This window comes from Phalacrocorax aristotelis, chromosome W (assembly GCF_949628215.1).
Source record: "Phalacrocorax aristotelis chromosome W, bGulAri2.1, whole genome shotgun sequence".
Classification (NCBI taxonomy): Eukaryota; Metazoa; Chordata; class Aves; order Suliformes; family Phalacrocoracidae; genus Phalacrocorax; species Phalacrocorax aristotelis.
In genome coordinates this window covers 8,197,401-8,219,688 of record NC_134310.1, presented here as the reverse complement: position 1 = coordinate 8,219,688, position 22,288 = coordinate 8,197,401, and the positions used below count along the sequence as shown (strand labels likewise).

At 58.8% G+C, this 22,288-nt stretch overlaps 2 protein-coding genes and 1 long non-coding RNA gene across 5 annotated transcripts in view; 1 reads left to right on the top strand and 2 right to left on the bottom strand.

The window, feature by feature from the left end:
- BTBD2 (BTB domain containing 2) overlaps positions 1–2,813 on the bottom strand; it is a 30,972-nt gene extending 28,159 nt beyond the window's left edge. The window contains 2 exon segments of the mRNA XM_075076862.1: positions 2,280–2,762; positions 2,764–2,813. Coding sequence (XP_074932963.1) covers positions 2,280–2,762; positions 2,764–2,813 — 533 coding nt within the window.
- Positions 2,814–3,149: 336 nt separating this feature from the next.
- Positions 3,150–4,371, top strand: LOC142049337 (uncharacterized). Its single transcript, XR_012657685.1, has 2 exons — positions 3,150–3,558; positions 3,860–4,371. It is a non-coding gene; the product is annotated as an uncharacterized LOC142049337 (long non-coding RNA).
- Positions 4,372–12,245: 7,874 nt separating this feature from the next.
- Positions 12,246–22,288, bottom strand: part of MKNK2 (MAPK interacting serine/threonine kinase 2) — a 10,576-nt gene continuing 533 nt past the window's right edge. Inside the window, exons 3-15 of one of the 3 annotated variants that reach the window (XM_075076826.1) lie at positions 19,972–20,019; positions 18,096–18,177; positions 17,805–17,906; positions 17,543–17,640; positions 16,436–16,515; positions 15,838–15,911; positions 15,653–15,757; positions 15,280–15,335; positions 14,977–15,072; positions 13,242–13,436; positions 12,984–13,148; positions 12,837–12,880; positions 12,246–12,573 (exon numbers count right to left, since the gene is read on the bottom strand). In XM_075076826.1, the coding sequence (XP_074932927.1) occupies positions 12,309–12,573; positions 12,837–12,880; positions 12,984–13,148; positions 13,242–13,436; positions 14,977–15,072; positions 15,280–15,335; positions 15,653–15,757; positions 15,838–15,911; positions 16,436–16,515; positions 17,543–17,640; positions 17,805–17,906; positions 18,096–18,177; positions 19,972–20,019 (1,410 nt within the window). In that variant the 3' untranslated portion in view covers positions 12,246–12,308. Of the gene's footprint in view, positions 12,574–12,836; positions 12,881–12,983; positions 13,149–13,241; positions 13,437–14,976; positions 15,073–15,279; positions 15,336–15,652; positions 15,758–15,837; positions 15,912–16,435; positions 16,516–17,542; positions 17,641–17,804; positions 17,907–18,023; positions 18,178–19,971; positions 20,077–22,288 lie in introns of those variants that run through there. The other 2 variants (XM_075076828.1, XM_075076827.1) reach the window with 2 other exon arrangements.

Here is a 22,288-nt window from a genome sequence, read left to right as displayed (position 1 = left end):
ATACCACGTGACACCGTGACCAGTATATTAAGGGGGGGCAGTTTGCGGCTCGGGGGCAGCGTGGCGTTGGTTCAGGGCAAGCGGCTGCAGCACGGCCGGTTTGTTTCGGCGGTTCGTCGTCGCCCCCCCCCCCCCGGGGTTTTGCACCTCTCGTTGTTCTCCTTCACATTGCATTTCTATTGTGGTTTCTTTTAATTTTAATGATTAAACTGTTCTTATCCCGCCCCACGAGCGTTACCCTTCTGATTCTCTCCCCCATCTACCGGTGGGTCAGTGAGCGAGCGGCTGTGTGGGGCTGAGCTGCCGCTAAACCACGACACCAGACTGTAGGAATATTTATTTGTTAACTGTGAACTATTTGAGACACCTAGCATCAAAGTATGAACATCTGCCCTTGGTCGCTGAAGCAATACAGTGCCTCTCAAGTTCATGGTTGCTTTGCGACTGAATTCCAGCACAAAATATCTTCTGCTGTCAGGCTGCTGTGGGAGAACCGAGCACAGAAGGAGTCTGGGTGGTTTTATTTTAAGCTCTCTGTTTCTGAAATAACCACCATACTTCATGAATCATCAGGATATCCCAACTGTAATATCATACAGGCAAGTTTTACGAAATCTACATAAATTACGAAAACTTATATAATCTGTAAAGTGGGATGTCACAGCATGACACGCTCTATTCTATCTTTACCACCCAGAGCACCAGATGGATTTCAGAGCAATTAAGCAGCGTTTCACTTTGGGGCTATTTTCTTTTTAAGCTTCATTTATTTTCCATGTATTTCTGGGCCCCTCCCCACCTAGCAAGCCTAGTTCTCGGGACAGGAACAAACTTACTCAAGTACTAATTAAGCTTCAAATTACAGAAGAACAGAACTGATACCCTAAACACTCAAACCAGCCTAAAGCAAGCATGTTTCATTCGGAAAGCGAGAGAAAAAGGGAAATCTGAAGGGGAAACTTCCCAGAGTGCAAGCACATACGAGAAAAGGATAGTTCAAAATATTTTGGAGCGAGGCTCCCTTTGCCAAGCACCACTTCTAAGTACACCAATAAGCCTTCCCTTACCCCAATTAAAGCAGGTCCTGTCTCCGAGCCAAAGGCTCTCGCATTTGCTGTTGGTACAGCCGAGCAGCCCAGGGGGCACTTCCCTGAGTGGCGGATTGTGAGTGGCACGCATCGATTCACCGGAGCTGCCCCAAGAAGCAGCTGAATGTCAATCAGTCCCATCAGTTTTGCATTATCCAGGTGGATGCAATTCCCAGCTTCTCAGCGAGCGAGCAGCTCAGAGCTGCAAACTCTTAAATGGCAGCTTAGCCTTAAACATTAACCTTGACTGGTTACCTCATGCCCAGATGTCACGCTCAGCACAGCTCTACCAGAATCATGGGGTTTGTTTTATAGTGGTGGATTACCCCAAAAAAAGATTGAGAAGAGATTCAATAATCTTGAGAAAAGATTTAATAAGGGTTATTTTAAAAACAAAAACTGTTGTGGCAAAAATTTGGTTTCTCAAATCATTGCTCTTTCCTTTCCATCCCCAATGCTCTCACTGATCCCTGTATCGGTCAGCAGAGATCAGTTAGTTTTGGAGACTATTCCTCCTCTCCTCCACTATTCATAAAAACAAGGACTGCTTATGAGCGAGGTCCAGGGATTTGGGGTTTTTCCCACCATGCTTGCCCCAGTCGCATCTACCCTCTGGGGAAAACATCTCAGCCAAGCGCTGGACCCCGTATCCGGGGCTGGTAACTGTAAGCAGGAACACGACATCGATCCGAGGGCCGGCAGAGATTTGAGGCGACAGCGACCGACCACAGCGAGGGGCAGAGTCGCCCCCCAATACATCAAAGACCAAACCGGGAGGACCCACGCTGCGGACCCGGGTGCTGCCCAGCTCCCTCCATCCCGCCGGGGAGTCCGAGGCCGGTGCGGAGCTGGGCCTGGCCGAGGCCAGCGCGTCCCCCCGGGCTCGGCAGCTCCCGACAGGGGTCAGAAAGCGGGGTGAAGCCACCCGAGCCCCCTTTCTCCTTTCATGAGGGAGGCACAAGAAACCCAAACCCTGTGCCCTCCCCCCCCCCCCGAGGGCGCAGAGGACGCCAGACACCCCACTGCAAACGCTCAGCCCGAGGCCCGGGACCCCCCGACCACCTCGCAAGGCCTACAGATCACCCCCCACGGCCCGGCCGGGCTGCCACGGCGCCCGGGGGCACCCATCACAGCCCCCGTCGGACACCGGGATCCCCACGCGCGGGGTACCCCCCCCCCCGCGGGGCCCACCTGTGCGCCGGGATGCGCTGCGAGCCGCGGCCCTTCCCCACCAGGAAGTGCACGTCGCTGAGCACCTCGTTGTTGAAGAGGAAGGCGAAACGCTCCTGCACCGTCGGCTTCGTCGCCTGCCAGTTATAGACCGGCTCCCGCTGCAGCGCCCCGCCGGGGCCGCCCGCCCCCCCGGCGGCCCCCGCCACCCCCGCAGCCGCCGTCGGGCCCCCTGCGCCGCCGGCGCTCGCCGCCGGGTTGGCAGCACCGCACTGGTTGTAGGTGAGGCCGGGAGGTGACGGGGGGGCGCCGTTGGTGCAGGCGGTGGCGCCGTTACCCGGCGGCGGCTGCGGGCAGGAGGAGGAGAGGCCCCCGGGGCCCCCGCCGCTCCCACCGGCCGCCATCTTGTGCGGCGGAGGCGCAGAAGCGGGTGGCGCTGCAGCAGCACCAAGAGCGGCGGGCGGGAGGGGGACGGCGATATCAGCAGCAGCAGCTGCTGCTCCCGCTGCTGGTGGTGCTGGCGCTGATGCAGAGAGCCGGGCAGCAGCGGCGCATGGGGCGCGGCGCGGCGCGCCGCCGGCCGGGCCGGGGGGAGCGGCGGGGAGGGGAGGGGAGAGGAGGGGAGAGGGCGTAGGGCGGCAGGTGGGGCCGGGCAGGCCCGGCCCGGGGAGCGGGGCGATCCCTGAGGGGATGGAGGGGCCGTCTCTGGGGAGGATGAGGGGGCAGTCCCTGAGGTTTTGGGGGTTTTGTGGGGCGAGAGGGCGATCCCCGAGGGGCAGCTTGGGGGAAAGGGGACAATCCCCTGAGGAGCAGCTGGGGGGGGGACGACAAGGGAAGCAATCCCTGAGAGGCAGTTTTGGGGGATGAGGGGGGCCACCCCGTGAAGGGGGTCATTCGGGGCGGGGGGGAGGCAGGGGGTGCAGGTGGCAGTTCGGGGCGGGATGGGGAATGGGGGGGCAGTTCATGGGGGGGAGGTTGGGGGCTGTGGGTCTGGAGCGGGGGTTAGTGCTGGGGGTGAGGCATGAGGGAGGTTTGGGCCGTGGAGAGGGGCAGTCAGAGGGGTGGAGCTGAAGGGGGAGAAGCCCTGGAGAGGTCGGCAGGGGGGATGTGGAGGGAGCAAGGGTCGCTCCCTTCTCGCTCTCAGAAACCAGCCTTTCCTCTACAACAGAAGCCCAAGCCTACGCCATCCCCAAGACACCCTGATTTGTGCCCAGCAATTCCTCAAAATAATTAGCCCGGAGCGACAGGCCGTTGCTGCTGACACCGGGCCTGGAGCACCGCGTTACTGGCAGCACTGCAGGTATTACCTTGCACGTACCGGGAAGCCGCGGCTCTCCCTGGGGACAGGCTGATCCACAGCAGCCTGATGCCTCACCTGGTTGCACCCCGCTGCCACCAAGATCCTGCGAGATCTCCTTGCCAGCCAGCGTGAGGTGGAAAATGGGGGCGGGGGGGGGACAGGAGCCTGAAAAGCAAAAGATTAATTAAGGGGCTGTGCCACTGCCTTGCTGTGGTCTCAGTAACTGAACCCTTAAAGTGATTTACTCTTCACAGGGTAATTACATTCCCCCCCCCTTATCTGTCCTCTGATCTGTGTTCAGCTCTTGGAGGTGCCCACACATGCATTAGGGAGCAGAAGCGTGGTCCTTGATTCGACATGTTCAGCGAGATGTCCTGTCTTCCCCTTCTGTTTTCCTTGCCTTTGCATCACAGTTTCTGTAATACAGGGACATGCACTGTTTATATTGATTCAAAGCTTCCAGACCCTTGCATAGCTCAAGGATCCCACGGATCAACCACTACGGCAGATGCTGCCATGGCACATTGCAGTGGTGTTGTTACACCTCTAATTTTGATCGAGAGCTTCCGACCTGGTTTTGCATCATGTTATCAAATACCTGTTTCTGCTGCATTTTTTTAAAGCTGTGTTACACTTCACGTGGAGGAGTTTGGGAAACTCCTGTAGCCACAGCTATGCAGAGTTCAGAGCTGGCCGTCTTAATAGTCCCTTCTGGCATCTGGTGCACGCAGGAAGGAGTAGGAGCCTGGAGAGGGACAGTTCTTTTTCCTGTGAAATCTTTCTTATATTAATAATAAACAAGCATTAAATACAGACGTTTTCTCTTTTAAAAACTGTATCCTTTTGTCTTTCATGCCATTTGCTTAGCACATCACCCCCTTGCTGGCCGAGCTGTTTCCGTGTATTTCAGCATCACATTTTTTACTCACAAATGTGATCTCTGGATGCCTGCCTGGTCCCTGCTCAGTCCTGTTTGGCTTTTGGATGCTTCATTCAGGCCATAAACATTAGAGGGAGATAAAGACTGCTGCGTGTGCCCAGCAGTTGGATGGTTGGGCACACCTGATTTCTGGCAGGGGTGGCCTGGACCCTTGTCCCAGGGCAGGTGGGCACCGGCTGGTTGGTCCCATGGCCCTGCAGCTCCAGGAGTGCTGCTGGGAGGGTCACCAAGAGGCCCCTGCCCTGTCCGGGAGGTGCATGAACATCCAACCCAGCCCATGCTGGTGGGGATGGAGGTGGCAGAGGCTGAAGCCTCGCTACTGTAGCATTCCCTGCTCCCAAATCCCAGCAAATGTACCAGCACCACCGCCCTTCTCTGTGCCTTACTCACTGTGTCGGCCCTGCCACAGCTCATTACACAGATCCTATTTATCTGGCACATGATGAAATAAATTAGAATGATTCATATTGTAGCAGCAGCCAGAGGCTCAGGTCAGGACTGATGTAAAGAAATGCAGCTACAGAAATAAGGGATAATACATAACAGATAGTACATAATTCTGCGTGGGACACTGTCGCCTTTGCTCTGTGGGGTAGGGCAAGGTGTTTGTGTCCCCGGACCAACACAGCAGGGATCAGCAGTGTATTAAAGAAATACAGTCAAAGAATAGTGCCATATGGGCGACTTTAACATCCCCAAAATAAATCTGAGAACAAACGCTCCTAAAAATGGCACAGCGCCATTATTTCTGGATCTGATAGCCAACAGAGTTCTTCACAAATTAGGCACTCAGCAAAAAGGCAGCACTATTTCAGATGGGGTAATGGCAAGAGGATAAAAAGCCTAACGGCGGCAGTACCTCTGGGTGGGGGAATTGGTGTGATTCAGTTGGTGTTAGATGAAGGCTGAGCAAGTACAGGTCTGGAAATACAGGATCTTGGCTGCACAAGGGCAAACTATGGGTGGTTGGAATGAAACCAGTGGAACCAGAGTGCTCAGAGTTCGATGGCAGAGGACACCTGGCCTTTCTTTACCTTGTAGAGGCAAAAAAATAAATTTGGAATATGTTTTCCAAGCAAAAGCTAGGAATGGGAAGGCAGCTATTACCTGGCCAAGCAGTTCATCTCAAAGGAGTTACAGTAAGATGAAACAAGCCCCAAGGAGGATGGCGCGGCAAACACATCTTGGGTGTTGGCCAGAGGAGGGCTACAGTGGGACTTGCCAAACCCCATGCTTTAGCAACAAGCCTTTATTTAAACTTGCAGCCAGGTGAGAAGAAGAATCACGAGGCCTGTGACCCCCTCCAGCCGTGGCAGCAGCGGCATCTCCAAGGGGCACAGCTAGAGGTGCTCTCCTGGGCTTTGGGGAAAAACCTGACGCTGTGCCGCTCCCGCTGATTGACTGCAGCACCTAAGGCCTGTGCAATCCCACCTGGAGCTGAAACCCTGGAGGAAAGCCGAACCTGCACCCCGTGGCTCTCCAAAAGCCACACTTCACCATCCGAGCCCACAAACACAAGACTGCCCGAGGCCTTTTCCAGCCAGTGGAGGAGGCGGCCGTGCTTGTGCCACCATGGCGCACCCTGGTGCAGAGGGACCAGCGTGCCACAGGGCGTTTGGGTGCAGCAGCTGAGCGCAGGCAGCGCCAGACCTGCGTACTAGGGGCTGCCAGGGTGCACATCGCTCCCTGAGGTGGCTACAGGGAAGAACCTGCACACCTATGCACCAGCTGCAAAATGACACCAAAATGGCACATTCTACCAAAAAAAAAAATCAAGAAAAAACCCAAACCCCAATTGGTTTGTTTCGATTGCCTGGCGAGGAGTGGTGATTCACTGCAAAATGCAGAGTTGTTCTTTCCCTTGCTGCCCCATCCTGTAAACCATTTTAAATGCACAAAATGGAAAAACTTTTTTTTTTTAAAGCTAAAAGAGTGCTTCATGCCTTCCTCTCTGCATGCCCAGCGTGGTTTTGGGGCTCACCAACTGTTTAGGAGACCAGTCTGGGGCTGAGGGAATGCATAGTCCTCACTTCAGGGCCTTTTTTGAGCTGATAGTAAATCAAAACTTCAGCTAATCATCCGGCTCATCTCCCATCACCAGTATAGGCAGGCTTAGACCCAAAATACTGAAGACACTTCTTTGCTCGCTTGCCCACTCTCTGCAATGCCCTGTGCCAAAGCCAGCCATGACCCCACTATGCACCCCAGCACTGCTGCCGCTCGCATCTGAGCATGACCTGATGGCTCAATTAAATCCTGAGAACAGGAGAACTGACACAAGCCACTGTGTCACCCAAAGCCCGACTGACCTGCTACGTCACCCAGGCCACCCCGGGGGCCCCGTTGCTCTTGCGGTGCCACTGGGCCACTGTGGGTGGCATCGCTGCTGCTCTTGCCGCAGGGCTTTTCTCTGGTGCAACTCACCGCAGACTTATTTATAGAGCCCTTATCCCAGTGGGAGAGCCTATTTTGGGCTGATGCTCAAGCACCAGAGCAGCGCAAGTTATTTTAACCTAGCGTGGGTTTATTTTCAGAACTGCCCTTCTCCGCGCATGCTCTGAGATGGTTTCCAATACCAGGTGCTTTCTAAGGGTGGTGAAGTCAGCGGGGCAGGGGAAGAGGGACCACACAAAGAAATTTTACAGAGATTAAAACCTAAATCAGCCTTTACAGCAAAGCTGCCTTTGACAGCACCTGCCTGGGATCTGCCCAGCATCTCAGTCTGTGGGACAGGCCATGAGCAAAGGGCAGGAGAAGCAGGGTTTCTGGAGCAGTGTGCTGGTTTGGACTGAGACAGATTCAATTTTCTCCATAGTAGCTGGTACGGGGCTGTGTCCTGGATTTGTGCTGGAAACAGTGCTGATAACCCAGGGATGTTTGGGCTCCTGCTGAGCAGGGCTCACACAGAGCCAAGGCCTTTGCTGCTCCTCACCCCACCCCACCAGCTTTGCTGGCGTGTGCTGTTGCTTTACCTCTTAAACTGTCTTTATCTCAACCCACTTTTCTCACTTTTACTCTTCTGTTTCTCTACCTCAGCCCACCGGCTGTGTGGGGCTTAGCTGCCAGCTGGGGTTAAACCACAACAAGCAGATAGCTGAGCGCCCAAGGGCAGGTGAGACAATATGGGAGAGGGGAAGGAGAGCAGGATAAACAGGGAGGGAAGGAAAGGAGAGGCAAGAGCTGGATGCCCATAAAATATCCAGGGCTGTGATATGGTGCCCCTAGGCACAGGAGGGAGCAATGGTTTTGTTCAGGAGAGGCAGGAACAGCGCGGTGGGATGGGACACGCTCCTCCTCGTCCTCTGCATCCAGGGGACCTCAGCTCTGCTCCTGCCATGGGCCGTGCTGGAGCAGCCAGGGATGGGAGGCTCCCAGAGCCACCCTGTCCAGAGCCAGATGCTACAGGAAGCAGCTGCATCATTTTTCAAGCAGCAAGCACAGACTTCTCAGCAGTGAGTTGCTATGGGGCTTTCTCCACCCCAAGCAGCCCTCACTGGTGTGCAGAGAAGGAGCAGCAGCTACTGGCCCACAGCAGAACTCACAGCCCTGTCCTCAAAACTGGGGGTCTGCTGGGACAGCAGCACCCAGCAGTGTCCCCCCCCAGCCCCAGCAATGGCATCCAGAAGGCTCACAGCTCCATCCCCCAACACAGCAGCAGGACTGGAAAAACTTATTTATATCAGGCCAGAAAATACCTTAAAAATTAAAATACATTTTTAAAAAAATTCAACAAGGTTGAATCCTGCCCACAGAATAAAGCACAGCCAGGCTCCCATAGCCCTTCTCCTGCACCCTGACTACCAGCCTGCAGTCCCTGCTGCTCCCCATAGCCCCAGCATCCCAGCCTATGCTTCCCTCTTGCCTCAGTTTCCCTCTCCACAACCTCACAGATAAGGAAAGGGTAGAAAATGGGCAGGGGTGGCTCAGAGGGGCAGCTGGCAGCCTCTATGCCATTATTTGTGGCTGGCAGAGCACCCAGTGCTGCACTGTGACCCTCCAACTGGGGATCCAGCAGATCACACCACCCCACTGGGAAAAGTGAGTCAGGACCTGAGCCCCTGGCAGCCCCTATCCCTGGCATCCAAACACAGCACCCTGCCTGGGCCCCAGCCACCCTCCCAGCCCCCTTAGGAGCAACAGGGGACTGGGAAGGAACGCCATAGGAAGAGCCCTTGGCTGGAGCACTGAGGGGCCCACTTCCCACCCCATGCCTGCCCAAACCACCCCCCCAGCAGCAGCCCCATGCTCAGCCTGCCTGCAGCCACATGCCAAGCCCATAGGTCTCAATTCATTTTTATTAAATTCTTACAAAACAATACAAAATTCTGGCATCAACAATTGTTATAAAGGAAAACTTCTGATACAGCTGAATTGTTCACCTGGTACATACAGTAAAGTGCTTGGTTTTGTGGGATTTTGTTTTGTTTTCATTTTTCTTTTCCAGCCAGCCCCTGAGCAGAGGCTGCCTTTGTACAGACCAACAGTGCATTAACAGGACTCTTCAAGACTGCCAAAGCTGGTTTGACAATTGTAAAGTGGAGAAAGTTTCTCCTGTCTTTGATAAAAAAAAAGTTAGCTTCACAGTAATCATTTCTAACCAGTTCTAAGTCGAGTTAGTTGGCTGAAGGAAGGGCAGGGGGGAAGGAGAAGCAGCCAAAATGCTTAAAATTTCCAGCTTAAAAAAATATTTTTGAAGTTGGTTTCCAAGACAGATGCTCTATGGGGGGAAAAGGCTTTAAAAGAGGAAGAGGAGGAAGAAGGGTGTTGGCAAGAGGGAAGCATCTGTCTGGAAACCACCCCGGGAGAGGCGCTGGCACTGGGAGGGGATATCTGGCCCCAGCACGAGCCTCTCCCCAGCTGGCCCAGTGCAGTGCCGAGCCCTGCACTGCTGAGGCACCCACGGCTCCCCAATGTCTTGTGCAAAGTCAGGGCTAGAGGTGTTCCAGAGTCAATCTGCCAGCTCTGGAGGCATTTAAGGATCCTCTCTAAACACACAGACCCTGCCACACACCAGAGCTGCTGGGGGCTTGCCATCCCGGTGGCACGGGACCCTCCGCCAAGTGCCACGCCAGGAGCACCAGGTTCACAGCCAAACCAAACCCTCAAGCCAAAACACGAAGCCAAGCCTGGGCTGAGCAACCAGCAAAGAGCTCAGATGCTGCCGGCACATCCACCCCCTCGATGTAAACACTCGCAGCAGCTGCTGGCTGCAGGCGTCCCCAGCCAAGGATGCCCACGCAGCAGCACAGTGCCCACAGGGACGAGCTCCCACACAGCACAGGTCACCTGGGCCATGAGCCAGCCATCAGAAGAGTGTGTGTCTATATATACACATACATATATATGCATATATATATATATATATATAAGAGTTTGGTCTTGCACATGGGACAAGGGGGAAACTTGGTTTGCCAAGAAAAGGACAGGGGACAAAAAAAAAAAGCATATTTCAGAGACATCCCCTTGCCATCCCCTTCCCATGATTTTCTTGTTTGTTTGTTTTAAAAAAAGGCTGCGGCATGCAGCATCAACAATAGCTTTCACAATACCAGCTCAAGGCATCGCGTACTGTACATCATTCAAGTATTTCTTAATATAAGACAACAAGGAATTATCTACAACTGATAAAATAATCTATAAAAAGTAACAAGGTACAATCAAGATGGATTTTTTTTCTTCCTTTAAAGGAGGCCTCTCTGGAGTGTCCCGGTGCCTGCGTGGGGGGGGTCTCCCCTCACCACCGCCCCGTTCCTCCCCACCCTGCATGGTGGGACCGGGGCACCCGGGGGAGAGGGCAGATTGCAAGTGCAAGGCAGTTTTTGGGGGGGAGCTGCCCTCCCCAACCCACCGATGCCACTCGGCAGAAAGACCAGGAAGGGTGAGAAAAGACAGTCCCTGCCCCAAACTCCATCAACACTCAACATCACCATCTCCCGAGATAACTCACACACACCTCCCTGAAACAAAAAACAACAACATATATTGCATAGTACGGCCGTCAGCAGTCTTAAAATAAAAGGTAACTTTTTCATTTTTTTCCCCCTGGAGACAGTGACTGTCTTCAGCTGAAGACTGGGGAAGTCTCTTCCCCAGCTCAAACTCCCAAAGGCTTCACCTGTGCACATGATGGGCCAAGGCTGCTTTTTCAAAATATAAAGCTCAAAGTGTTGAGTTGGAAGGGAGAGGAGATCAGTAACGAAGGCAGCAGCCTCCCTCCCGGCGGGATGGGGGGATGCAGCGGGTGCAGCTCGGTGGCACAGCCCGCGGCGGGGAGCAGAGGTTTGCTGCTCTGGCTTGGTGCAGGGGGTGTTCGGAGGAGCTGGCCACCAGCCTGGCTCCAAGCACGGGCACCACTCGCTCACCCGGACAGATCCTGCCCTGTACGGCCAAAACCAGCCAAGGGCCCTGTCCCGATTCAGCATCTCAAGCCCTTCCCCCGCATGCACTCCCTCCCTTCCCCAAAGCAAAGCAAGCTCTGAGGAAAGGGCAGATGCATGCACACACATGCGGGAACACATGTGCCCAGCTCCTCTCCCCAGCCACCCATCAAACCCTGCACTGCCCAGGCGCTGCTACCCCAACCCCAAACACTCCAGCCCCACATTCCAAGCCCTCCCCAGGCTGCTCCCCCACGCCGTGGCCCTTGCATGCTGCTGCCAGCCTGGCCACTTGCCCACCGGCATCCTCGGAGCACTCGGCACCCTCTGCACCCCCAGACCCTCCTGCCACAGCAGCCTCGGGGCCAGCCTGAAGCCACACCAAGTCACACCACCCTGCAAGCAGGTCCCAACACTCTTAAGATGGGTCCTTTTCTTGCCATACAGCACCCAGCTATTCCCAGAGGGATACTTTTTGGCTGCTCCAGCCACCCTGGACACCTCATTCCAACCTTGCGCATCCACAAGAGCACAGCCACTGGTGAGCAGCCCCTCCAAAAACAGGGGTTCAACATCCAACCTGGCACAAGAGCACAGCCCTAGACACCTCTACATCCCCCAGCTCTGACCTTACCCCGGGGGAGCTGCCAGCTGGAGCGTGGGAAGAAAGGAAGACATTTCTCCATGCCCTGTAGACAAGCACAGCTAGCAGCTTAAAACCAACAATAATTTAAAAAAAAGTGGGGGATGAATAGCTTATTCTGGAAGTGGGCTGCCAAGGAGAGAGGGCAGCTCAGTGGGACAGGGCACCATCCCTCCTGGCCCAAGCAGTTCACTGCACAACACCCACTGCATCCCTCCAAAGCATAGCTGGGGATGCCCCCGAGCATGGGACAAAGGGGCTCCCCATGTCTGGGAGGTGCCTCCCAGACCCCCAGGGAGGGGTGTTTCATGGGATCTGCCCCAAAATCAGAGAAAAACCTGCAGCTCTGAGGGGAGGGGCAAGGTTAAAACACAACTCCTGTTGTTGAAAACGCGACCGAGGATCTTCTGTTCACAGTATGAAATGAGCTGAAATCGTCAAAGCAGCCGTGGATACAAAGAGTCCTTTGGTGTCAGGGAGGGGGAGAAATGTCAGAGGAGAAACCAAGAGTCAGGAAACAAAAGTCTGTGTGTCTGTCAGATGTCCTTGAGTATGCCCTGGGTGAAGCAACCTCACGCTTGATTTAATACCTTAAAAAAAACAGATCAAACAAACCCTCCCACCTCCAGACCTACAAGATCAGCAAAACCTTGGAAACCAGCCACAGGGATGAGTCCTGATCTTGTCACTAGTCAGAAACAGTGGGGGGTTTTTTTTTTGGGGGGGGGGGGGGGGGGGAAGAAAGAAAGAGGAGGAGGACACAGGGTACAGCAGGTTGGAGTGGCACAGCTCAGGCTTGGTCGACCACCAGGACCAGCGGGGCCACCAGGTGCTGCCCGGCAGCCACCGCCTTTGCCAGGCTGCTCTTCTGCCGCCGCTTGGCCAGCTTGGACTCGGAGGGGGGGGAGAGCTGCACGGCCCGTGAGGTAGCTTTGATGATGATGGGTCGTGCTTCCTCCTCCGCCTCCTCCTCATCTTCATTGCACCGTGTCAGCTGGCGGTTGACAGCAATGGCCTCGGCAGCAAAGGAGGTGAGCTCTTTGGCACTGCTGTTCCTGCGGGGGAGGCAGGGGCTCAGGGTGGGATGTGGGGGGTCAAATATCAGGGTGTCCCCACTTGTGAGTGCTACATCGGACCAGTCGAGCCATGTTTTTGGTGCCCGAACCCAAATCACATGCCTGCAACTGCTGTCCAGACAGAAACCCGTGGCAGAGCCCCCCAAAAAGCAGCAAGAGTGGACAGCAGCCTGCTGGGCAAGAGGAGCCAGGATTTGGGGGGCTGGGATGTGTCCCCCCCCTCCCTGGGCCACCACGCTCACCTCTGCAGGATGATGGGGGTCGGCAGGGTATTATCTGGGGCACACTGCAACAGAATGCAGCTGGTCAGAGCTAGGCACCCCACAGGGGGGTGTCCCCCACCCCAGCTTTTGGGAGCAGAGGGCTGGGAAGGGGGCTGCAGCACTCACCCCCTGCACCCAAGGGTGCTCCAGGACCTGGGCCGCGCTGAGCCGCTTCTTAGCGTCTCTCACCAGCAGCTTGGAAATGAGGTCTTTGGCTCCGAAGGAGATGTGCGCCCAGTCCTTGTCAGGAAACTCGTACTTGCCCTCCTGGATGCTCTCGAAGAGCATGTTCTGGGGTGGGGGGAAAGAAATAAAACGGGCTGAGCTGGGAGCAGCACTGCCAACTGGTGGCGGGTTTCAGCGATGCCAGGGTCCCCCACGCACCTGGCAGGTGTGGCATGCCTCACCCCAGTCCCAGCCGCAGTCGGAGCCGCAGTGGCCCACAAAGGGGGGGTACCCGCTCAGCATGATGTACAGGATGACGCCCAGACTCCACAGGTCGCAGCGTTTGTCGTAGATGGACGCCTCCTCGTTGAATGCTTCCACCACCTCTGGGGCCATGTACTCAGCAGAGCCGCACTGTGGGGAGAGGCAGTGGTGAGCCCCAGCACAAGGGCCCAAAGGATGGGGGACCGATGGGGTAGAGCCATGCTGGCCGAGGGGACTAGGGGGTCCTGCCAGAGCTACAGGGCTGCACCCATTGAAATGAAGGGTGGCTCACAGGTTTGCTCCTGGCAGGGCAGATCACCCCCACTGGGTTTCCCACCTCATCCTGCCACACAGGGGATGCCACAGACCTGCCTCTCTGGGGGTCACCCAATGTGGGGGCTGCCACTCCCCCCAAAAAAGAAAAGCCTAAGGGTGGCAACCCCCTCCCGGGCACTCCCATGGGGCAGCACTGGGGAGGCCAGACCCACACCCATGGCATCACTGCCACCGCCACCCAACCAGCTCAACAGGGCAGCACCCATCCCATCGCCTGGGAGCAACTGCAAAGCGCTGTGAGGAGCCTGCTCTGCCTGTTCCCCTGCCCAATGCAGGCAGGGTCTCTGGAACAGGCACTGCCATGGGAGCAGGCGCGGGACCCGGAGCCGAGGGAGTTAACACTGATGCAAGGAGAGGCAAGAGCCAGTGGCTCCGTTCCCCTGTGTCTCCTGGGACTCTGGGGCTTTTCAGCACACGTGACCCACAGCCCACATGGGCCTTGTGACAAGGGGAGAAAAAAAAGCTGCAGCCAGCAGATAATCACCCCATAATGAGAGGCCTCACCAGCCCCAGCAGCTAATGCTACCACAGGGAAAAAAAAAAAAACCCAACCACCACCCTGCAGCAGGGCTTTAACCCTGCAGGGACTGGGGCAGCCACCCCTTCTGCCCCTGTTGCTGAGAACAGGGAAATTTGGGACACCTCAGAAATTCAGCCCCTGCTCCAGAAGGAGGGGTAAATGCAGAGGAACAAGGGGGGATGGAGTGGTTTTGGGCACCACCTCTGCTGTTGTGCACCTTGCATCGGCCAGGCTCCGCCCTCCCCAGCACATGAGCACCCCGAAAACACCGGGGTACAGGGCAACACCCTGCACAGGGGGCCCCTGCTGATGGTAAGAGGAGCGGGGCTTTCTGCGCGCGGGGGGGGGGGGGGGGGGGGGGGGGGCGGCCCAGGCTGAGCAGCCCCCTTGGAGGGTGGGACAGCTCCATGCCACATGGGGGTAGACCCCAGAAGCTTTTGGGGTGCCCACTCTGCAGGGTCCACATCGCACGCAAGCAGGATCTCACAGCTGGGGGGCCCTGGCCCCCTCTCACCCCCCCAACCGAGGGAACCACAGCGGCCCCAAGCCTCTCGCCTGACCCACTTCTCCCCCAGGAGCACGGGCAGCCGCCTCTGCCAGGGCTGGCTGTTGCTACGGCTCTCGGCTGCCCAGGCTGCACACCAGCCCCCCACGTTATATAACTGCATCTCGCCTGCCACTGCAGGGAGGGGGGACACGCAGCATAGGCCACGGGAGCAACGAGCAGGGGGGTGTCCACATACAGCCCTGTCCCCAAAGCCTGCAGGGCAAGCTGGGGGGGCCCCCCCATAGACAGCCCCCCCCACACACCCCCCCCAGGGTTTGCATGCTTACCGGGGTGAGCAGTTCCGGGGTGGAAATGGGGGAGCAATCGCTGTTGAGTTTGATGCCGCTTCCCAGGTCAAAGTCGCAGATCTTCACCGGAGAGACCTGGGAGAGGGAAAGGAGCAACTAGTGACACACACCCCCACTCCCAGCAGTCCCCTGGGAACCTGCAGCCCTGCTTTCACACCCCAGCTGATCATTAGTGCCTGGTCATGTCGTACTTCACACCACCCCTTGTGCTACAGCAGAGCATCCCCCACTGGGACCTGCAGCAGCACCCCCCTGCGCCCACCCTGGCTGCTCCCCACTCACCTGGTCTAGGCTCTCACACAGAATATTTTCTGGTTTTAGATCCCTGTGTGCGATTCCTGGAGAGAAGAGAGACAATGAGGACAAAAATTCCCCAACCTCTGCGGTGAAAGGTCTGGGGGTGGCACAGGGATCCCTCCCTCCCTGCCCCAAATCACCACCCGCATCATGGAGAAGGGCAAGATTTGCTGGCCCCAAATCCCAGCTGAACCAGAGGAACAGGCTCTACCCCACAAAAAGCCTCGTGATGCAGCTGGGCCTGGCCCTGTGTGCCTCAGCCAGCACTGTCCCCTGGGTAGGAGGATGTGGGGTGGCTGCACACACACACACACCCCCACCCACCCCCCAGGGAGGGCACGTCAGCACCCGAGCTCACCTTTGTTGTGCAAAAAGTGCAGGGCGCTGGCAATATCCTGCACCACCATGCTGGCCTCCAGCTCATTGAAGTGGCGCCTCCGGTGGATGTGGGTCAGGATGGAGCCTGCAGCCAGGTGAGAGCAGAGCAGGGGCTCGTGGGGGCTCCCACTGCCCCAGCTTCCCCCAACCCGGCACCACACTCACCTCCTCTCATCTTCTCAAACACCAGGTAAAACCTCTCTTCCTCCTCAAAGAACTCAATCAGCTCCAGGACGTTCCTGCAGGGACAACAGCATCAGCCCAGCATCCCCCCAGAAACCTCCTGGGGTCCCCCCTCCCCACACCCCCAGGCAGCACAGGTCCCCACAGGGGGATACAGGACAGGAAAATTGGGTTTCCAGTGATTGAAACCACACAGCTGGGGCCCCCCAGCCACATTCCACAGGGGGAGAGGGACTTTCAGCACCCAGCTCTGCTCCCCAATTGCTCACAGACCCTCCTGGCTCACTCGCCCCTCTCCAGAAACAGCCCCACTCAGCAGCTTTCCGTGGCAGGACAGCAACCACCACCGTGGCAGCTCGGCTCACCCCTCAGCACTGCTCTAACTTGGCTGCCACGGCCCCCGTTGTCATAGCAGAGTGTTTAACATTGCCTTGAGATGCTCCCAGCAAGACCAAGGGGAGGGAGTGCCGTGCGGGAGGGTGGCCTGGCTGCAGCCCATGGGTGTCCTGAGCGTCAGCCCGGTCTCAGCCTACTCTCCATGCCTACAGAGGGGGACAGGATGGGGGCTGCCCCATGGTACCTGTGTCCCTGGCACTGATACAGCATCTCCACCTCCCGGAAGACCCTGCTGCGGATGTGTCCCAGACGCTTCTCGATGATCTGAAATGCAAAGGGGGAAGGCTCAGGGAGAGGCACCACTGTTGGGTGGGGGGAGGGGGAGGCAACTGCTGCACCCCTGGCCAGGCGGCACTGGGGACCCCTGGGGCGAGGCAGAGGGGTGCCTGAAGGCATTAAGGCAGCAGAACAGGCTGTTCCCAACAGCAGTGCCAAGCCGCTCCCGGGGCCGCAGCCAAGTGAGGTCCATGTGACACCACCAAGCCCTGGTGGCAGGGAATGGCCCTTCACCCCGCCAGGCGCTGGCACAGCGGGTGCCTGACGGACATGCCATGGGGCAGACAGGGGGTCCTGACCCACAGCCCTGTGGGGAGGAGAACAGGGTACTCCCACCAGCCCCACCCCTTTGGGGCACACAGAGCATCCTGCCGCCATGCAGCACTTGCCGCTGCCTCAGTTTCCCCACTAGGGCACCCAAAGGCACCCCTAGGGCAATGGGGGAAGCCAAGTTCCCCTTGCATTTGCTGCATGTTGACATGGGGCCCATCCAAGCCCCCTCACACCGTGGCTGGGTTACATCTAGGGGAAAAGTGGTGGGGAGAGACTTTGGCTAGACATCAGGGAAAATTCTTTGCAGTGATAGGGACAATTAAGTCCTGACCCCCTCCAGCACCCATGTGCTTGCAGGGGGAGGGAGACTCCCTCAGGGCAAGTGGGAGCTGGCCACCCTACCAGCACCACACACCCCTGCTTGCCCTGAGTCCCCAGATGTGTCACAAGCATCAATCTAATCTCCCACCCGCCCTAATTCACAGGGAGAGGAACATGGCTAAGGGGGTTGACCAAGGCCCTGGAGCTGAGTGGTGACACAGGACAGTGTGCCACCTGCATGGCCCAGCCCAGCTGTGCTCCTGCCCCTCTCCTTCCCCTCCAGCCCATAACACCATGGTCCTGTGCCAGCACTGGATGGTTGTGGAAGCCAGGAGAGGCAGAGATGTGGAGGGCAGAAAGGGAAACTGAGGCAGGGGGTGGGAGGGAGCCAGGTCTGCAGCCCCGAGCAGCAGAGCTTTACCTTCACTGCATACTCCTTGTTGGTGATGAGGTTGACGCAGGACTGGACTCTGGCATGGGCCCCTTCTCCCAGCACCTCCTCCTGCAGCTGGTAAACATCTGGCAAGGGAGAGATCACTTGAGCCACTGGCTCCACCACAGCATGGGATACCACAGCTGTCCCTTCTCCCTGGGTTGTCCCCAAGCCTGGGGATGCCAGGAGGGCCCTCAGCCCTGCCCCAGGCCAGGGGGGACCCCTGGGATCCCCAGGAAGCCCTGCTCACCTTCGAACCTGCCAGAGAAGCTGTTGGTGGCTCTGCAGCGCTTCTTCTTCTTGTTCCTTTTCTTGGCATTGGGGATATCAATGGGTTGACTTGAGGGCATGTCTGCACCGGAGCAAAGCCACTGGCATAAGCCACCCCATCCACCCCATGCTCCCCCAGCATCACCACCCCCGGTGCAGCCCCCCAAAGCCTTTAGAGTAACACAAAGGGCCAACAAACCAGGGGTGAGGATGGGAGGAGCCCCCCAGGACGCAGCCCCGCAGGAGGGCACCTGCAGCACCCCCAGCTCACTGGGATGGGGCGGGCACTCGAAGTTGAAGACGGGCTCCAGGTGGTTGGACTGGTCGAACTCCAGGTCAAAGGGGTTTTGTCCCTGCAGGGGCCAAGAACTGGAATGAGATGGCAGCCACTGATCAGCTGCCACCGGCTGCCCGGTACAGGCACACGTGCCCGGGCACACTCCTGGCCTGCTCACCCACCCCACCGGTGCTGCTGCCAAAGGGATATGGCAGGGCCCCATGCAGAGCCACGGGAGGAGGAGGAGGAAGGGTTTGACCACATGTGATGGGGATGGTACTGTGGGGTCATGCCTCCACACCAGCAGCCCCAGGCCAGCACATGGGGGATGATGTGAGTGGCTGGGGCCACCCACACCAACCCAACCCCAAATCTCTACCCAGACCTGAACTACAGTGAAGGGGGAGAGAAAAAAGCCACAGGGCAGGATGGGCTCCAGAGCCACCACACCGCATCCTCCCAGCTCCCCACAAGGTCACGGTGGGACAGAGCCTGCTCCGGTGAACATTGGTTCCTGCTGGGCTGTGAGACACCTGCAACCTGGCAGGATCAGGCCCCACCCCAAACCCTCCCTGCACCCTGGATTAGCAAAAGGCATGGGAACTGCTGCCTCCCCCACCACAAACCCCACTGGCTCCAGTCCCAGCACCCCAAGAGGGACATGGGGACCCTCTGCCCCCCGACTGCCCCACTGTGGGATGGGGTAGCACTGGGGGCACCCGGCTGGGGCAGTGAAAGGGCCCCATCCTCTCCAAGGTTACAAAATCTGTTTGGGTGGAGGTGGTGGCTCCTGGCAGCGTTCCCAAACCCGCCCCAATGCCTGGGCCAGCTGCCAGCCCCAGTGCGTCGCAGGAACAGTGAATCCTGGCCACCGCTGCCAGAAACAGCCAGAAAACACCAGGGCAGCTCTCAGGGGCCGGGGGAGGGTCCCCATCATGGTGCAGGTGGGTGTCAGGCCAGGAGCACCCCCCACCAAGCACCACCCCAGATCCCTGGGACTGAATTGCTCCTGCCAAATGTTTTGCCACCTCCTCCCCCCCCCCCAAAAAAAAATCTGAATTTGCAGAGTGCAGCACTGCTCTTTGGCTGCCAGCCACCCCCCCCAGCTGCAGGCCATGGCCCCTGTGTCAGAACAGCCACCCCCCGGGACAGGAGTCCCTGCACCACAGGCAGGATGAGGCCTCCCAGGGGGGCACACAGGGGGCACTGGGGGGGGCACAGGGGTCCTGCCAGCTGCCACAGGACCGACGCACAAAAGGTTTGGGGGATGGGAGGTGCAGAGCAGACACTGCACCGGCTCCATCAGCACATCCGAGGTGTCCCCCCCCTTGTCCCCGGCCCCAGCCACCCGGGGGGGGGCGTTGCTGAGGAAGGAGCCAAACCCCAGCCAAAAGCCTTAAAAGCAGGATTAAGTATCAGCTAAAATAAGCCGGGCAGGTTTCGGGTGATCTCCCAGCATCCCTCGGAACGCCGGGAGCCAAACTAAACAAAGATCCCACGAAGCCGCTCGGCCTCACGCCGGGACAGGAGCGAGCGCTCAGGGGAGCGGGACCCCGCAGGGTCCGGCCCCCTCCCGCACACCCCAACCGTGACAGCAGCCGGGACAGGTGCGGTGTGATGGGGCACGGGGCTTGGCGGTACCCCGAGCACCCCTGGGTGCGGGCGCAGCCCCGGGCCGGAGAGCGTGTGTGCTGTGCTGACAGGATCTGGCCCTCGCACCAAGATGCACACTAGGTCCGTCCCCGCCCCAGGCAGGGTATGCGGCGCAAAGCGATGCAGAGCGCAGGATCGGGCCGCCGCGGGCCCGCACCTGCCCTGCCCGCACCGGTGCCCCCCCCGAACATCCCCGGGCAGGGGAGCAGCCCCTTACCTTGAAGGAGCAGTGGAAACCTGGTATCTCTGCTTTCTTCTGCACCATCTTGCTGCGGGGGGTGGGGGTGGGGAGGACGGCGTTGCTGGGAGAAATGGAGGGGGGGACCGAAAAAAAAAAATAAACAGGGAGGGGGAAGGAGGGTGACCGAGACCTGCGGGGAAAGGATGGGGGAGGGGGGAGTCAGAGGGCTGTGGCGTGGCCCGGCCCGACCCGGCCCCGCAAAGCCGCCGCCGCCGCCGCCGCCGCCGCCGCCGCCGCCGCCCGCTCCGCTCCGCCGCCGGGAGGGGACACGCCCCTACCGCCCCCGACAGCTTTATAGCGCCCGTCCCGCCCCGCCCCCACCGGCCGCCACCGCCCCCGGCACCCCCTGCGCTGCGCCCGGGTCACCCGGACCCCCGCCGGGGACACAAACACACACACCCCTCGGGCAGCCCCCGTGCTGCAGGCAGGGACAGGGACCCCCCCGGCCGCCCCCTCGCCCTGCCCCCAGAGGCGAGGACACCCCCAGTGTCGTGTGTCCCTCCCCCCGCACTGAACCCAGAGACACGGGCAGCCCCCACCCCCCCGCACCCAGAAACAGAGGGAACCCCCCAACACCCCCCCCCGCGCTGCACCAGGTACCCCAACCACCCCCCCACCGCACACCTGGCCACAGGGGCACCCCCCTGGACACCCCATACTGCACCCAGGGACAGGGGCACCCCTTTCCATCCCCCCACCCGCCCTGCACCCGGGGACAGGGACACTCCAGCTCCGTGTTCATTTTGTGCAGCTCCGAGGCTCAGGGCTGGGAGGTGGGGGCTGACACCCCCCCCAGCCCACACACGCCACAAGCAGGGCTGTGCTCAGCACCGCAGCCAGGCCTGCGCCGAGGGGGGGAACAGGGCACGGGGTCACGTCCCTCCATCCCTGCAGGCTGCCAAGGGCCTGCTGGATGCAGGCAACGGCTGTGGGGGGGTTCTCAGGAGCGGGACCCTCACCCCGGGCTCAGTGGCACTGTGGGATGCTGTCACTGTGTGGGTGTCACCCCCCCGCCTCACGTGATGCCAGCCTGGGCTGAGAACAGACGGGCTCATTGCGCCAAGCGGCAGCACCAGGGCCAATGGCTGCTGTACCGCGGTGCATGACTTCACTGGCCGCGCTGCGCATTGGCTGCTCGCCCCACCGCCACCATTGTGCACCCAGCGGGCCCCCCGTTTTGCTGCAGCCACCTCCCCCAGGGCGCCCCGCATCGGCGCCCCACATCAGCCCCCCCCAGGCAATGCAGCCGCCCCCAGCCCTGCCGTCACGCTCTGCCCCCCCACCAGCTTCTCTTTGTCCCCCCCATGCTGTTTGGGGGCATTTCACTGCAGGATTTGCAGACCCCCCCCAAAGCCACCGGTGCCATCCTGGCATGGGGCCACTCCAGTGTGGTCCTGGCTGCCCCCACCGCCCCCCCAGGCCCCTCCAAATCCATCAAAATTCCTGATTTCGCCAGTCCTTGGCAGCCGCTCCCGCATCCCACTTTCAAGCAGAGCAGCCAGGGAAAAACGGGTACCCCAGACCTTTCTTTACTAGCGCTGCTAACAAGGGATCCCGACTAGCCCAGGCTGGTGGGACGGGGGGGATTTGCAGGGTTTTGACTCCCAGGGTTAGAGGAGGGACAGGGGACAGTGGACAGGGGCAGCGCCACGGGGGGTGTGGGCCAGTGGCACCCATTGGGTGGCTCTAACAGAGGAGCCACATGCCTCCAAAATTGCACACGCTGCCATGTAGGTCACCAAGCCGGTAATGACAGGGCAGCAGCGCCAGCACCCACAGCCCCGGGGGGACACACCCAGGGGTGCCTGGCATGGTGGGGACACCTGGGGCCAGCTGGGAGCTCGCTCAGCCCGCAGGGGTCCCTGTTGTCACGTGGGGTACTGGAGCGCTCACAGCCGCACTTGCTGGCTTGCTGCATTTGTTCTGTGTGCTTGCTGCATGTGCAATGCATGCTCTGAGTGTTGGTTGCGTGTCATGTCATCTACATGTTCCACACGTGGTTGCTGCATCCTCTGTGTGTCTGGTGCATGCTCACCTCGCTGCCTGCTCTGTGCTTGCCTTGTGGCCTTTGCAATGACCCCTGTGTGTTCACCGCATGCCTGGTACACGCTCTGTCTGTGCTCGTTGCATACTCTGCATGCTCACTGCATGTCTGCACGCTCCCTGCACGCTCCCTCCGTGCTCAGTGCACCTGTTCCACACTCACTGCCTGCTCCCTGCGCCCTCCTGGCCTCTGCATGCTTGCACCACGCTCACTGCACACTCTCTGTGCACCACCTCCCGCACTGTATCC